General features: G+C 37.5%; 1 protein-coding gene across 3 annotated transcripts in view; it reads left to right on the top strand.

The window, feature by feature from the left end:
* The window catches only part of SEMA3A (semaphorin 3A), a 339,746-nt gene extending 322,417 nt beyond the window's left edge, over positions 1–17,329 (top strand). For all 3 annotated transcript variants that reach the window (XM_075081518.1, XM_075081516.1, XM_075081519.1), the window contains 4 exons: positions 519–676; positions 4,755–4,822; positions 10,467–10,609; positions 13,017–17,329. In XM_075081518.1, coding sequence (XP_074937619.1) covers positions 519–676; positions 4,755–4,822; positions 10,467–10,609; positions 13,017–13,472 — 825 coding nt within the window. In that variant the 3' untranslated portion in view covers positions 13,473–17,329. The remainder of the gene's footprint in view (positions 1–518; positions 677–4,754; positions 4,823–10,466; positions 10,610–13,016) is intronic.
* Positions 17,330–18,232: the final 903 nt, after the last annotated feature.

Below are 18,232 nucleotides of genomic sequence, written 5' to 3'. Positions count from 1 at the left end.
AATATGAAGCATCAGAATTATCAGACATGCAAAGAAGTACATGCATGGCAGCACATCCAAGCTGAAACAGCTTAGCATCAGTCTGAAACAATTTACTTTAGGTTTCCACACACCCATACACAAATCAAAGTCATATATAGGAAATTTACATTAAAGTTGGTTTTCTTTTTCTTTAAATTCAAAAGCATATTCTCTGTTATGTTCTGTCACTGACTACAGTGTTTTCCCAGTGCAGGGATCTGAATACAAAAGAAAAAATGGAAGAGTACTTTCATTTTTCTTACTGTTTAGAGAAGCCACAGAGACCTTCATATAAAAATAAAAGTTTGTCCTTTCTGATTTTTTTATCCAGAGGACAATTCTCTTTTCATTCCTTTAGTGTACCTCAGGATCATGGTCCTTTATTGTATTTGTAATGGTCCTAACATGTCATTATATAACATTTTTTAGTCCTTTCCTAGCAAAAACCTGGTAATTTTCCTTTTTTTAATTTTTTTTTTTTTTAACTTTTATAACAGCAACAGCTCTACATTGGCTCAGCCACTGGAGTTTCACAGCTTCCTTTACACCGCTGTGATGTGTATGGAAAAGCATGTGCTGAGTGTTGCCTTGCGAGAGACCCTTACTGTGCCTGGGATGGTTCATCTTGCTCACGTTACTTCCCCACTGCTAAGAGGTAGGGACAGTTTCAGATGTCTGCATGGTTTGCTATTTGTTTTAACTGATGGTCTCAATATGACCAGAGGGCTTTGGAGGTTTTTCATGGGATGGTTATCTGGAGCCCTTTCTTTTCCAAAGAAAACATAATTGTGGGAGTTACAAGCAATATGAAGTCTTGGTTGATTTAAAGTGAACACTGCTACTTCTTGGGTTGGCTTAAAAAACTGTTGTTAAAAAAACATTCAGAAAAGAGTTGTCTCTGAAATGGGTTCATAACCTTATACTTAGTAATAAACAGCAAAAAGAAAAAAATTCCCTTTCTCTAACATGAGGAGGGAGCTTGATATTGAAATAAAAGAACTACTTGGCGAGGTGAACAATCCTGCGTTTTCATGAATTCTAATTCAAAGGAAATATTTCTAAAGTGCTTGGACACAAATGGAAAGTTCTCATTTAGTGATATTGTTATTATTCAAAAGTGTAATTTGTATGTGTTGATGTGTGTCTAAATGCTACCAGATCAGAACAGTCACTATTTTACATTTGCTCTGCACTGATGCTAAAGGCTTTGCAATGCAAAGCTTAAGGGGAAATAGACTCTGCAAGTGAATTTTTCTTTTTATAAAAAATTTACAAGTCCCAGTTGCCTGATCTGAAGATTTAAAATAATATTTTATTTTCCTGCCTTTATCTCTGAAATTCTTTCTCTTAAAGTATATAAGCTAGTTTCTGAACAGCTCTTAGCTACTGAAGTAAAAATTAGGAATAACTCAGTTAATCACTTGCAAATAAAAGCAGATATTGGTGTAGTGTTGATATTCCCATGATAAATTGGCCAAAATGATAAAAAAGTGCTCACATTAAATTGAATATGCCAAACATCTCACACTTTAAAGAAGCAAGGAGTCCAGGAGGTTATATGCATAAGGTGCCTTTATTTAAAATTAGTAGCAAATATTTAGTTGAGAATGTAGGGATTCCAAATTCCAGATTTGGACTGGCTGTTGCAGGAGGTGAAATGTGGTAAAGGGTGGGAAGTAGCATTTGTGTCACAGACTTTTCAGATGGAGGGGATTAAAATTTCAAGGTTTGCATTACAGTGTATCCTAAATAAATACCGATGACAAAAGAAAAAGCTGCTTATGGAACATCAGGTTCTATTTTGCACCAGGGAACAGAGTTAATCTGAGACAACCTTTTCGTGAAATTCTTTAGAAAAGAATTGAAAAGGAGAAACTGAACCCATCCCAAAAGAAGAGCAGGTCAAATTTTCTCAGCTGCATGGGCTAAATCCAAATTTGTAGTGGGAACATGGAAGTTTCTTTGTAGGAGGCGGAGCAGAAAGGAGAGGGAACAGTAAGGTTTTCAAGGAGAGTCTGAAAGTTTTAAGGGTTAGAAGTCAGTGTGGCTGAGTACTGTCTCTGAGTCAAAGGAGGCAGTAAGGTCAGGAATCACTGAATCACTCTTCTCTGATACTGCCCTGCTACTCTATCCCTGAACCTCATCCTTTTTCAGCATTCACTAGCACCCGTTCCTACTCCCAGCCCATCTCAAGACCCATAGGGCACATCATCCTGTCATTCATCTGCTCACACTGATGGAAGATATAGGGCTGTTTGTCTTTTCCTTATCCATCTCTCCAACTTATTAAACAGCAGACTGAGCTCACTGTTGTCATCAGGGTAAAGGGACTGGGACCACTTCTTACAGGGATTAAGGGGCAGGGTTACTGGGGCTAAACAGGACTGCACAGCTACAGGAAAACCTTGAGGTGCAGAACTGACTCTTCTTGACGTCACTATGAAAAAAAAAGTAAGTCCTGGGAGGCTGGGATCCTGACAATGCATTGAGAAAAAGCTGCTGTCCCCCTCTTCTTCCCCCAGTTTTTCCCTTGGCAGCAGGAGCAGCAGAATAGAGGTCTCTGTTACTGGGGGCAAGGATCCTCTGTTTACTCAGTACCTGCTGAACCCACTGCCTCAAGCCAGCTTTGAATGCATCTATGACAAAATCAGCATTGCTGGAAACAGCTTAAATGTCAACATTTTCCTAATAATGAATCCTTGTAATTTTAGGCACCAGAAATATTGGGAAAGTTGAGTCCTGAGGCAATTGCACAGATGCTTTACTAATAGTTGGTTTTGGGTTTTCGGTTTTTGTTTTGTTTTGCGTTTTTTTCTTCTTTTTAAAAAGGAGATTTATGAGCCATGCTTTTAATTTACTTTTCTTTCTTTGTGCATTTTGCAAGTCCAAATGACAGTTCAGGGCTCCTGTAGTGTGACCACTTAACTTTACCCCATGCAGATGTGTTCTGGTTCATATTTCATAAATCATTGTGTTGATACAATGGTGATATCTGCAACATTTTCCCGAGATTCTAAGCAAACATCTAATCCAAACTCCATTGACAGTAGTTAGTCTTTCCACAGACTTCTTTTCTACAAATAGTATCCTATAAATATGCTGCATTTCAAAACTTAGGAAGGAGTAACAAATTTTATGTCTCCTTCTGTCTTGGGTGTATTTTTATTCATTGGTAATGAGTAATATGAAGGTGATATCTGAAATTAGGATTAGTGCATTTTTTAAATCATATATCAATCAACAGAAGATTCCTTCTTTCTAAAGCATGCTAAGATGTCCTAACTCATAATTTAAAATGAGTTTTTACTCAGAAAAATATAAAAAATGCACATTCTGACTATTTTTTTCCCAGAAAAACTGTTGCCATACTTCACATAACTAATTTCAGTTTTAACATTTCAGTAGTTATCAGTGGAAATAAAAAATGTTTAAAATCTTTCAGCCAAGAGGAGTCAGCTGTGCCGTCGATGCTGCCTCTGTGAGAACCCTTAGTATGTGCCCATGCTGGAATGTTAGTGAGAGTCTGCAGATAGGGCTGGTGAACAGAAGAGAGATGGTCTCTGTACTGCAGAACAATGGCTTTTTAAAAATGTGGGCTGTTGTCACGAGGGAGTGACCAGCAGTGCTTTTTACAAGGCTACTTGACTTTTGCATATCCGTTGCTGGATGCCATAATCTGAAATCACAGCATTGTTCAGCAGCCTAATCCTCTTTGTTCTCCTTTAATTTTGCAAGCCCTCAGGCTTTCTCCGATTCCTAAAGTAAAGTGCTCACACTTGAAACACATCTTTGTTTGCCTTGTTCTTTTCTCTTTTTTTTTTTTTACATGAAACGCTTTTCTCTGGCTCAGTTAAATTTTGTGTCACAGCTATTTAAATAAAAATAGGAGCTAAGAGAGAACAACAAATGCAAAATAATGTTGTATTAAAAACCTTTCTTCTGTGAAATACGACATTTTTTAGCACAGATCAATATGTTTTCCAAAAGAGCCAGTGGAAATCAAACTGGGGAAAGAATATACTATGTTAAATGGACATGCAATAAAAGCTAGAACCCAGAATCACACTACAAAGGATGAAACAAATGACATTTCAAAATCTTCCTACTCAAGCATTTTATTCTGTTTGTTCTAAAGACAAAGACATTTGCAACAGTTTTGGAAAAGGTTTTTTCAGAAATGTTTTGGTGAGGTCTGTAGTGACTGCAATAATCTATGTATTTTAATTTAAATTTTGTAGAAAATACAGCACTTTGACATTCTTTCAAATCCACCCATCCTAACATTTCATTTATCTAAAAGGTGCCATGATACTTAAAGTATTCTGTACTTGCAGAAAAGCTGTAGCTTCTTCTTGTTCTTTGATGCATGTTAAACTGTACTGTATATACTTTGATCCCTTAACAGTCTCCAAGTAATTTATTTGTCTGTGATCAATATTGCCAACACAGTTAAAATAAACTTTGTAGCTGCAGTGCAAGAGGTATGTACGTATTTGCCAGTTTCTGAAGACTTTATCTGTAAGAGTAAAGGCTTGTTCTACAAACAATATTGCATAGAATACAGTACTAGCAATATGGTTTCGTTCCTAGTGTTGTTTAGGTGTGCTTGTGACCTATGTCATTATATATTATATATATATATATATGTTCCAGTTGTTGATGTTCAGTCATGGCAAATGTGAATGTTGACCACTGAAAAGGTCACTAACAGTTTTCAAATATGATATTTGCAGACGTACTAGACGACAGGACATCCGAAATGGAGACCCACTTACCCATTGCTCAGACCTGCAGCATCATGGTGAGTTATGGGTATGACTGAAGTACAACTAATTTGTATGTAATTTACAGACTGTGCATGAGTAGAGTAGGAAGCACATGAATGATTTGCTGGTGAAATTGTCTTGAACATCTGCAAAAGGCGAATATAATACATCATTATCCCAATTTAGATTGCTTACAATGGCTTGGATGACACTTGAGGACTGCAGGTTTTTTTGCTTTTCCTCAAGTTAACAGTTTTAAGCATTTTAATTTTTTCTGCCTCGCTTACCTGATTATACCATACCATCAGGCTAGCCATACTATGTCAGAAAAGAGTCATATCTCCTTCAGAACAGCAAGAAGTATGTACATGTTGCTTCATACAGGTTGCATAGGATGATAACAAACCACCTTGGCTAAATATGGGATGGTCTGTGTTGGAGGTGCCACACTAGCAGCCCTTAAGATCAGGATGTTCCTTGCACTAGGCCTGTCCCATGTGCTTTCAGCATGGATATTTTTTTTACATCTGTTGGGTCTGGTTTTGGTTGGTTGTTTCATTTTCACAGTGTATGAACCAGATCTTACTTTCTTGAATTGTTTGGCTGATAAACTTCTCACAGTTACTAATTTGTTGCCAAACTCTTCAGAAGGTCTTCACTCAGAAAATGAAAAATGTCCATTTTGCTGTAACTGAAGAGAACACTTAGGCAATACTTCCCTCTGCTGGAAAAAAATGATTACTTATGTTTTTGGTACATTTACAATAACAGTTAAACCACTGGACAGGTTTCCAGGAAAAATAAAGAAGAGGTGGCTGAAAACAGAGATACCTCAAAACCCTCATGTCCTTCCAGTCCTTATAACAGCAAGAATGATAAATAGTCCCAAGTTGTACTTTTGTGTGAGCTATAATTCACCACCACTATGTTTCAGTAATAGTTTTCTCTGTCTTCCTTTTAATTATCTGAAACTCACAGGTAACATTACTACAGCTTTTCTTTTTACTTCTTGATTGTCAGACTTAGGCCAAGCTGCTCAGAGGGGAAAAGAGTTTTGAAAAATGCATGAATAGACTATGATCGATACATAGTTGTCACGTTTTGAGAGCTCATGACTGTACAACTAGTTTGGATTTGAACAAGTCCATGTGGACTAGTAGAAAGTTCACAAATTTCCAGTTGTATGATATCTAGTAATGCTTAAAGAGTAAAATATAGTAATGCTTATAGAGACCACCCATAAATTGGGACTGACATGACATTTTCAGTCCCCCAGTAGGAAAATTTCATCAGGCACTAAACATGGATTTTACTGCCAGAAGAAGCATGTGTTAGCTTTACCTCTCTACTGTCTGGACATTTTACTCATGAGTAAAATGAAGATCTGGGCTACCACATGTCCATTTTTTTTAAAGTTCTCTTGCCCTTGCTAGCTGTGCCTTATACAACTGTAGGTCTGTTCTTTATCTTCATAGACAAGAAAAGGATTTCAAAACACTTTGTTTTTTATATCTTCCCATATTTGGTAAACATATTTTTCTGAAAAGATATCTTGTGTCCAAAGGGAAGAGAGTAATTCAGTGCAGTTTTTTCATTACAACAATCATAGAACTTAAGGTCAGGAAAAAGCTGTTATATGATACACCTGATCATGAGGAGCTTTAATACAGTTTTGTCAAAATGAACAGAGCAAGTATGAGACAAGATATCTCTGAGAATTTTACTTAATAGTGAGATGAAGGCAGTGTGATTAGAAGAATCAGTAACTTAAGAAAAATATTGAGGCAATGCAGTTCTAGGTCGTAGACTAAGGATGAACTGTAAAAATACTTAAAGAATGTTTTAAATTGTTCTTGAGTGAAATTTTTCTAAATTCTGAGTTGTAAATCTATAAAATTTTCCTATATTTACTTGTCATTTACACATGATCATGCATCGTACTGACAGCTGTATGGCCCATAAACTTCCTATGCCAACTTATGCTGCGTTTTTGACTTGGTTATGACTAGTAGTTTCCTGGACAACAGATGAAGAATTGTGTGTGCCTATAGCCAAAAATAAATTAATTTCAATCATTTACTACTTGTCTACACATTCCTTTGCAGTAACTGCCAGTTGATTCTTCATGTGAACCAACAGAAACAAGAAAAAAAGAACAATCTCTTAATGTATATCTCACTTTTGAAGACATTTCAGAAACTTACTTTGATATCAGTCTGAAGCAATAATGCTTTCAATAAGGTTTAGGTAGCTCTTTCGCTTGCCCTTTTGTGCAAATATATAAGAAGTAGTATAAAATGACTACACAGCAGCATTAGAGGGAGCTGAGGATCCTCAACTGTCCAGGTGTTTGGCCAGACTTTAATGCTTAAATCTAAAAGCATGACCACCTTTGTGTCAGCTAAAGAACAATTTTATTTTTTTTTACGTAGCATATTACTTCTATCAATAAATTAATCAGGTTCTTTTTCTGAAGAATTTGTGAAAGAAGCACCACCTTGTTTTAGGTGATTTATCTCAGGGAAGCTCAAAAAATCACTCTGAATTTAACTGTATAGTGAGATTCATTCCTTTGCAAAGCCATCTTAGTATAAGTACTTAGCCTTTCATACTTCCTTGGTCATGTCAGAAATTATGTATTTAAAGGATATTTATCAGGGTAGTAAATTGATACTCTTGTTGGGTTCATTTTGGGAATTGCAGCTCTCAGACAGGATTTTGGGTTCAATTTCATAACCAACTTCATGACTTCTATAGTTTTCTAATTCCTCCAGCTGCTTTTCTGAACTTCCCAGACTTTCATTCTCCATTCTAGTCTCTTCAGCTTCTCCCTCAGTCCCAGAGCTGCTCTCGGATCCTGTGATTATTCCATCACTTTTCTTTCTTTCTTGCATTCCACGTGCTCATTATTACATCAACTTTATAGACATTTCTGGACCTGCCTTCTGCTCCCTTAAATCACAGAAATGGAATTCAAAGGATCTCTTAAATCCTTCCTCTCTCACTGCATGACTGTCACCATGTTTTCTGGAGCTGTGAGGAAATGTAAAGGGAGATTCTGTCACCTTCCATGGTGATCTCTAACACACTAGAATGCCATGGACCAGATCCAAGAAAACACTCAGAAGTTTAAAAATGTGTCAGAGCACCCACCTTCAAGGTAACTTCCATGAAAACTTGTGACCAGCTTCTCAGATACTAAGGATATCCTAGGTACCTAAGTTTTCCAGCAGAAACTTCTCTATATACTTAAAAATATGCTACTGCTCATGGGAAGTAGGATCTTTGCCAAGGAAATACCTGGTTTTGCCCTTTGTACTGATCTTTAAGATCTAGAAGGCCATCATCTTGGATGTAATGAGACCAGTGTTAGATGTGCTCTTTTCCTGTATAATTCACTTGGACTATGCTGTGTTCGGGAAAACATAATCAAGTGGTGCTGCAAGCCACCTAATGAATAACCTGCTGGTTAAATCAGCTATTTAGGATATGGAAGAGGAGGACTCAAAGTCCACTTAGGCTTAGGAGACTGACTTGATAGCTCTACTTCTAATACAAACACCCAAACTATTAGATTGCTCTTGTTGAAGCTGGGCCATGCTGCAACGATGATTTAAAGTTCATGGGGCTTGAGAGAGAGGAATCAAACCACAGTGTGCATCCCAGGGAGAAACCTCTGTGTTTCCATCCTTTCTTCTGGAAGACTGTAAATTTCTGTTTCACAGAAACACATCTCTGGAGCAGTAATATATGTGTCCCAGGCTATAAAAGGGGACATTTCCTACTGACTGTCTTATGCTGCAGCCCCCCTATGTGCTACCTATTGTGGATTCCAGTTCAGATATCAAACCCCCTCTCGTTGACTATGTGAGGATCTTTGGCTGCCTGCTCAGCCACGTGAATTCTGTTCCTAAATTAGAGTACCTAACTTGAAACAGAAGAGTCAGGATATCAGTCAGCTATTCATAATGCTGAATCTGGACCCATGAGTTATCAGCCAATCATTTCTGTTTCCAGTCTTTATTTTATCATTTCTGGTTATATTCAGTTCATCTCTTCACATACTTTCAGTTCCTCTATTTCATTGACACAAATTCACCCATGCTGCATCTCAGACCTTACCACTGGTACCCTTGGCTACATTCTCTTCCAGCTGTCTTACCCTTCTCTTGCTGCTTTGCTTTCTAATTCATTTCTCCACTGCTCCCTATCTTCCTGGCCCAAAGCTGCACTGATGTTCTTCATAGGGATGTGGTTTCTGAGAGATGACATAAAAGCTGTTTCACTTAGTTGTTTATATAGCACCCCACTTACTTCTGGAAAGGTTCACAATCCAGCAGAGGAAAGCAAGCTAACCCTTCCCCTATTTGTTTAGTGTTAATAGGCCATTTGATGTTTCCTTACTGAGAACTGGGCAAGCACCAGTTCCTATTCTGTCCCTCATTCCTTCTCCCATCCTCTCTCAGGGCTACAAGTCATTATGGAAAGACATATGATTGCTGTATCAACATAAACCAGGAGCTACAATTTTATTTTTACCTTTGGCTCAGTCATCTAGCAAACAGCCTGTGTTTGCTGAACAACATGGCCGATATGATAAAGGCACAGTGAAAGCAAACAAAACTTGACAAAGGATTTCTCTGAGAGGATTTTAATTAGACATCATTTTCCTCTTAAAACTTATCAAAAGAAGTTCCTTAAAGATTTCCAGTGCTAAAGATCAAAAGTGGAAATTGGAAAGAATGACCAATAAAGGCAAAGTGACAGGAAACCCCATGAGATCAACACAGTGTTAAATAGCTTACCAACCCCTTCCTCCCCATCTACTCCCCAGGATTATTGTACTGTTGCCACTTAAGTCCATAACAGCATTTTAAAGAGCTAAGGTGGAGAGTTGAAATATGACGCCTTACAGCCTCTGCGGTATTGGAGAAGAATCAAATGCCATATAAGTCCTATAGCTATGTGATATTTCCAGCAAGTTGATGAATATCTTGAAACATTGTTGTTACAAAAGGAAGCAATTTATTTAACTTTCTTTTTCCCCTCCCATAATGTCTGGTTTATTAACCTCATTACATTTCCATAAATTATATCAGTATGAGAGGAAATGATTAATTGAAGATTGTTTCCTCAAAAGCATTACTCCTGGTCATTAACAGCTTCAGCAAACTGCAGTGCCATATAATCTAAACACATTATACTACTTTTAAATAGCCTCATGTTTTATTACTTTGCTCTAAAGTATTATGATCATGGAGCCCAGGAGGCATCATTACAGGCATTCTGCAACTACACCCTGAGTTTTCTCACTGCATATAGTTTGCTATTAAAAATTCTTGTCATGTCCTAGATGTTTTCCTTGATGAATAATAATGAGGTTTACAAAAAATTTCACTATGAAATTCATTAACTTCACATATTGAGATGTTAACAGCTTTTAGGATTTAAAATACAAAATAAAAATAAAAAAAGCCTACCAGCGATCCTTACGAAGATAGAGATGTTGATGGAGATTTTCCAAATGGCATACTAATACTGGGAACTTTTTCTTACAAGGTTTTTATCTTTAAACACTTTAAGGGACCCCAATTTCTTAACAAACAAATTCATTTAGCAATTAAGATATTTCTGTGCTGGTAATTTTAATTCTTTTTTTGCTTTTTTCCTACCTTACAGATAACCCAAGCGGTCAGACCCTGGAGGAAAAGATTATCTATGGAGTAGAGAATAGCAGCACTTTTCTCGAGTGCAGTCCAAAATCTCAGCGTGCTGTAGTCTATTGGCAGTTCCAGAAGCAAAATGATGACCGCAAAGAAGAGGTACAGGAGAAAAAATTAAGAGATGCAATTTGTTCAAGATATAGTTCAACCTGAGTTCATCCCAAAATAATGTCCATATTTATTTTAGTTTAGCAGAATTTCTCTGGACTCTTATAATTTCTGTTGTTCTTCACCATATTCTTACCCTTATCACCATAAAATCCCATAAGCTATCTAGTAGGTTTCACAGACTGTTACATCAGAAAACATTCATATCCTCTCCCTGGCTAGACCCCCTGCAAATCACACTGTTTTTCCTTTAGACATCTCAGAAATACAAAAAGGTATCATGCTATGAAAGTGCCACCTAAAGTATCATACAAGGATTATATTGAAGTTAAATATTACAAGGACCTTAAAACTGTATCTGAAAAAAAAGTTTAATTGTATTCATCTAATTATACTGTTTGACTGAAACATAGTCTAACAGGAGCATTCCTTATGTAGTGTATCCCTAAGACTTCACTGCAGATAAGACAGAGACAAAATGAAGAACTGGGAACTGTAGTGGACACAAGGGTATGAAAACTTGCGCATTTTTTTCATCAAAAGCAATACTCGTACAGGCAAACCCTCTGACTTTCCCTGCTTGCATTACACTAAGCTGATACTTTATTTTTCTCCTTCTCTTGTCACCAACATTCTTATGTTATTACTCACCCTGGTTCTCAACTCATGTTACTATGAAGCTAGGTCACACATATCTCAGGGCAATAATCTGCTCTGGTAGGTAGGGAGAACAAGCTAGAAAACAAAAACTTGTTTGTTTCATTGAAGTATTTGTAAATATACTCAAAGTGCTCTGAAGCATTGTTTTAAAAAGCATGTACTAAATAGTTAGTTACATTAGCAGCTTTAGATATTTTTGCTGTTTGCTTTGTTTGCATAAGTAGTAAATTACTTAGAATTTATTCTTGATGGAGAAATCAGCAAACAGGTTTGTGCCCTTTCTGTCTGCAGCGATATGTGCATTCATAGAATGAAATTATATTCTAGATATTAATTAATTAAGCCTGGACATGCTGGAGAGCTGGGCCGAGGGGAACCTGATGAAATTTGACAAAAGCAAGTGCAAGGTCCTGCCCCTGGGGAGGAACAACCCCCTGCACCAGTACAGGTTGGGGGCTGACCTGCTGGAAAGCGGCTCCACTGAGAAGGACCTGGGAGTGCCGGTGGGCAGCAAGGTGACCCTGAGCCAGCAATGTCCCCTTGTGGCCAAGAAGGCCAACGATATCCTGGGCTGCATTAAAAGGAGGGTGGCCAGTAGTGTGAGGGGATTTATCCTCCCCCTCTACTCTGCCCTTGTGAGACCACATTTGGAGTGCTGTGTCCAGTTTTGGGCCCCCCAATTTAAAGACAGGGAACTGCTTGAGCAAGTCCAGCGGAGAGCTACCAAGATGATCATGGGATTGGAGCATCTCCCTTATGAGGAAAGGCTGAGAGACCTGGGTTTGTTTAGCCTGGAGAAGTGAAGACTGAGGGGGCATTTCATCAATACCTATAAATATCTAAGGGGTGGGTGTCAGGATGACGGGACTAGGCTCTTTTCAGTAGTGCCCAATGACAGGACAAGGGGCAGGCAATGGGCGCAAATTGGAACACAAGAAATTCCAGCTCAACATGAGAAAAAACTCCTTCGCTGTGCGGGTGCCAGAGCAGGGGCACAGGCTGCCCAGGGAGGCTGTGGAGTCCCTTCCTTGGAGACATTCACACCCCGCCTGGACGCGGCCCTGTGCCCCTGCTCTGGGTGTCCCTGCTCAAGCAGGGGGGTTGGACAAGATGATCTCCAGAGGTCCCTTCCAACCCCCACCATTCTGTGATTCTGTGATTCTGTAATTAAGATAAATGCACTATTTAGGACAGTTGCTTTTTGAATATTAAAATTTTGAGATTTAATACTTATTGTTTATTTGAAAATTCTTTGAATATTCTCTGCTTTTGCAGAACCCACTTATATGCATAAGGGCTTCTGTAGTAAGGAACAACAGGAAGACAGAGAACCTTTCCCACAAATATATCTGTGCTTGACTAAAAGATAATGGTAAATGTGACCTCAGTAATATAGACAATTGCATCCATGTTGATTCTGCTCGTCTCTTCTGTAGTCTTACCAGCAAGTCCATCTGACAGAATTGATAGAGATCTTTGCTCAGCAGCAGTAGGGATGAGGGATTAAATTCTTAATCCCCTGAACTCTTTGCAGTACATCGGTAGTTTTTCCAGAGTATTTGAGCCTTCCATGACTACAGATTAGTGGCAAGGAGTTTTCCATTCATGTGTGTTGGGGAATTTTTGGCCAAGTTTTACCAGCTGAAAGGAGCAGTACTAAGGAACTAGTATGGTTAGAGGATAATTTTGCACATATTTGAAGGTTAACTATTGAAATTACCACTTTTTTCCAACACAGATTAAAGTTGATGATCGCATGATCCGGACAGAACAGGGCCTATTGCTACGAAGTCTTCAACGGAGAGACTCTGGTATTTATTTTTGTCATGCTGTGGAGCATGGTTTCATGCAAACTTTGCTCAAAGTGACCCTGGAAGTAATTGATACTGACCACCTGGAAGAGCTGCTCCATAAAGAAGATGATGGTGATGCCTCCAAGACCAAGGATGCTACCAATAGCATGACCCCCAGCCAGAAGATCTGGTATAGAGACTTCATGCAGTTAATTAATCACCCTAATCTCAATACAATGGATGAGTTCTGTGAGCAGGTTTGGAAAAGAGACCGCAAACAACGCCGGCAAAGGCCTGCCAATGCGCAGGTGAATACAAATAAGTGGAAGCACCTACAAGAGAATAAAAAAGGTAGAAACAGGAGGACCCATGAATTTGAGAGGGCACCGCGGAGTGTCTGAGCTACATTACCTCTAGGAACCTCATCCAAGTAGAAACTTGTATAGACAGATAACTGGAAAAAAATGCAATATTCATGAACTTTTTCATGGCATTATGTGGATGTTTACAAGAGTGGAAAGTTCGAACAGTTTCCACCAGGTTTAAATAAAATCCATTTATGACTTTCCTAGTAAGTCCTTCCTCTCTGCTCTGATTCTGAGACCAGAAAGACCAGAGTTTCAAGGATGGTAACTCACCCGGAACTAGCTTACTGCTCAAAGAGTTCTGCAAGTCTTCAGCAGGCAAGTTTTGCTTTCTCTTTTGCCTGAGATATAAACACAATGCTGTATTACATGCTGTCATCTTAAAGAAAAGAAAAATAAAACCCACCTTTCATCTTCAGCACTACCATTTCTAGACTTACATATAAAACTGCATGAACTCATTAAGCTGATGAACGTCTAAATGCGTGATTGGACACAAGGATTTTGTTCTTGTTTTGTCTACCAGTTCTCCTGTTTATATGTACTAGAAGAGGAAAAACAATACTGAATAAGATTGTTTGTGGAAATCTGAACAACATAAGCCATCCATCATCTGGAAGAACAAAAATTGTGGAGTACACTGGCCTACTACTGATGACTTCTTTCAGCTTTGATCTAAAGATGTATTTTATTAAAACTATAATTTAAATGTACCATGAAAATTATGCAGCAAATATTAGCTCTTTTCTAAAATAGATTAGACTTTTTGTCTTAGAAATATTGTACTTTCTAATTATTGGTTTAGAGGAAAAAAAAAGACAACTTCCAATTATGAGCTGCATTACTCTTTTGTTTGGAATATCTTCCAGGGGAGCTAGTCACACAGCAGTTAACCTCCTCCCCTCTCAGTAATCTATATGACATGTAACTTCAAAACAATTTTAAAACTAAACTATTTTAACATGAAAGTCGCTGTATAGCATGGAAGTCTTCTGCATTCTTTTTTCCTAAGTATGGTATTTGAAACGATTCATCTTGTATAATACCTTGCTATAAATTGAACCAATGAAGAGGAGTGCATTGATTTTCAGTTGTATATTTTTTTTAGTTAAAAAAAGTAAATAGCATTAAAGTACCCTCTACTAATTACACTCTTGCTTTCTTGGTTCGTAAATATTTGTGAATGCTAATATTTAAATACGTGGCTCATAGACTGTCATATATCCATGAACAAAGCTCATATTCAGTTGAAGGAGTTTTGTTCCCAGCTCAGTGGTAGAAATATGTCCACACTACTGATCCTCAGTGCTCCATTCTTTCTGTGGGCCAGATCACCCAAATGCAAAGAACCAGCGCTAGGCCACATAAAGAGTAACCTCAAAGCCAGCTCTCTGTTTTAAGATCTAAGGGACAGTTTTATCTGTGGGTGAAGTCTGCTGCAGTAGTAAATTGGTGAAGTTCAGCTTAAGACTAGTTTACACTAACAGATGATTTGGTCCTGTGCTTCTGTCTTAATCTATATACAGGAGAGCAACAGGGTAAAACAGACAATGTACTTGCACCATAAGTGTCAGTTTAGGGTTATAAGTAGTGGATTTATTCACCTCAGCACAGGTGTGCCTTTGGTCCCCAGTTCTATGGTGTCCAGTTCTTTTTAGGTCATCTTTCTCCAGCCTCCCATATTTTATCTTGGTAGGGTCCGTAAATGACATAATTTCAAGTAATGTCATTGTGGGGAAAATTACTAGAACAAAGTCCTTAGTTTGCTAAAGGAGCTTTTATATAAAATTGTGTCTGAATCGATCTCTGATCTGTTTTGTTGTTATTCACGCCAGGTTATTTAATTTATCCATCACTACACTATCAATCAGCCTTATCAGATACAATATAACAACTGCTGTGACAGCATCTCCCACAACATGTCCCAGTCTCCTTGCAACTCACTAATTCAAGTATACTTTCGACTGGTGAAGCCTTGGCTTCTTGTCTTCATAGCAGATGGACTTTCACTAATGGCCCAGTCACTTTAGTCTCCTTCGAATCTTTTGCAGGGGATGAACTTGCAAGACTTTTTGCCATGTAATTCCTTAGCAAAAAATTCATTTAATAGAGCAGGACAAGGCCATAAGGCCTTGATTTAGGAAAGCTCTTGGGAATTTAGTTTTAAAGCAACTTAACTTGACTCCTGTGAATTTTAATATGCCGTTAAATTCCCATGCTTTCATGATGGGCTGAATAGGGATGAATTAAAACATAGGTTCAACTATGTGCTTTCCTGTACAGAAGTATTAATTTTTCAGCTTAGTTTATGATTAATTTCTGAGCATTGTTGTCAGCTGAATTATTTAGTTGTAATCATAGAACACTCTTTAGCCTTTTGTGTAGGGCTATTGTGTACCATCGAGTCATTAGAATCCTCTTTGTTATGAAAAGAAACAGTTTTAAAATGAACTTCAGAGAATTCAGTGGGAAAAATGCAGATTACAACAGACCCTAAATGACTTTTTCTTCTTTTTTACATATTAATGGAATTGCTATGTAACTTTTTTTTCTCTACCATGCTCATAGCAACTGGTTCTATAACAACTTGCTGCAAAAATCAAATCAAAACCAATCTCTTTCACCCCTGAAGAAGAAACAGATTAAATTAAGTCAGGATTCTAAGATATGTTTTTCTGTGCAGAGAAAGATAATCTGTGGGAACAAAATTACAGAAGTTGCAATGTTTTTACCACAACCTGGCAGTCTAGTAGGGCAATTGAAATAATCAGATCATTTCAATGATCTGCAAACTTCAACTGAATCCTCACTGGCTTGAATACTCTTGTTTATGTCTTTGTATTTGCTTATATAAATAAGAGGGTAGAAGATCAGGCCAGCAATGAATCGAATTTTTAATTTCCAGGTTCATATTATGGTCAAGTTAAAACAGCATTTAATACTGATGTAAAATGAACTTTTTTTCAGAGAACAGGCCTTAATGAATTCATATACAGAAAGATGCCCTGCAGCTTCAGTAAAATTCATACCCCCTTTTTGTGTTGTTATTGTTTAAAGCAACATAAGGTTTGAAGATAAAGGTAAAACCAGTATTTCTGTAAATTGTCAATAAAACCCTCTAAACCTCTAGTTATGGACTTTAGAAAAAGTAAGTTAAAAGTTGTGTTTAAGCTGGAGAGAAATAAAGGATTTCATTTAAAATCAGAAAGTTCTATTTTGGTTTGTTTTAAGACATCCATTTGTAAGGAACAAAAATGCATTAAATCTTATTCTTACTCATCTACACTTTGCACTTGCATGGATCACTGAAGATGGGAATTTGTTCAATGACTCCTAAAAACTGTATGGTTATGTTAAACTACAACATCAAACTGAGAAAATGTGCATCTTTGCAGAACAGAGTTAAATCTTCATGACCTCATAAAGTCATTATGTAAAGAAATAAAATTAAATTAAATGCATGTGAATGCGCATTTACTGATCCTTTTTATGTATTATTTAGTGAATATCAATGGTATGTGTTTAATAGTTCAGTTTTTGCTACCTACACATTAGCCAAAAGAGATGTAAATATTTTTGACTAGATAAGGAGGTACAGTGTAAAGTACTGTTATCTAGAGGTACTCCATTTTGGTGTGTTCAGCATAATACTAAAATGCAAGATTTTGCCACACAGCTGATAAGGTGGTTTATTTGCTATATCAGTGCCAAAGTTATGCACTTATTCTTTAAGTGCATTCCTCACTGGGTAGTAAATAATTCTACTTCTGTATTTATCACTTAAATTCAGATGGGAACTAGAAAACTGGAGAGAAAAAATGTAATGAAACTGCTGCTGTAAATTATTTCTTTTAGCATGTATTCAGTTGTTAAATAAACAATTCTTCCAAATATTTGAAGTTCGCTGCCTTGACTGTTTACACAGAAAAGTGCCCTGTTACCTTCATAAGTATATGGAGTGCATTGTTGCCAATATAATGCTATCAATGTATATGAGCTCTGTTTACTAGGCCAGAAGGGTTACTATCTTTATTAATGGCGTTTACAGTTTCTTTTTGAAGACTACAGACTAATAATGCCTGAAATGAAAGCTACAAACTTATCTTCAGCCTATCTTTTGGCTCAACTGCCAAACATATACCCCCTCACACCCTGCCCGTGAACCAAAGTGTAAATCAGCCTGGAAGCCATGCAAACGCTAGCAAGTTGCTGTACTCCATGAAATTCACTCTGTGCAATGCTAATGGCTTAGCACAGCTATGCTGCTTCTGTTTGGAAACTGGCTTGCACAGACAGCAAGTAGAATAAATCAGGTTCTGTCTGTTACCAACATACCCTTCTATCTTTAGGTAAACTTAGCAGCTGTTTGAAAAGTGCCATGGGGCTCTATCTGAAAGTAATATGCCATGGCACTAAGCATTGTGCAAACAGTTAATGAGACAAATGATGCCCTGGAAAGAATGAAGTTTAAATATATCAGACACGTAGTGGAGAAAATAAAGTATCATTACTTCCTTTTGACACATAAAGAATTGAAGAATCAACCCCTAATCATCACAAATCCATTCAGCTTTGCCTATGTTCCTTCCTGTAAAGCAAGGATAGAGGTGTCCACTTCAAGCGGATGCTGTAAGGATACTTCATGGTTACTACTGTCTTCCGAAGATGAAAATAAGCCCTCAGCAGCAGCCAGGCAACTCAGTGGGATACAAAAAGATGTCTGCAAATACAAGTACAGAATGGATGTGGCAAGCTGTGAATCTGCTAACTGAAAGACCAAAGTAACTTTTTTATTG

This window comes from Phalacrocorax aristotelis, chromosome 1 (assembly GCF_949628215.1).
Source record: "Phalacrocorax aristotelis chromosome 1, bGulAri2.1, whole genome shotgun sequence".
In the NCBI taxonomy this organism is placed as follows: domain Eukaryota; kingdom Metazoa; phylum Chordata; class Aves; order Suliformes; family Phalacrocoracidae; genus Phalacrocorax; species Phalacrocorax aristotelis.
This window is presented reverse-complemented; position numbering and strand designations above follow the sequence as displayed.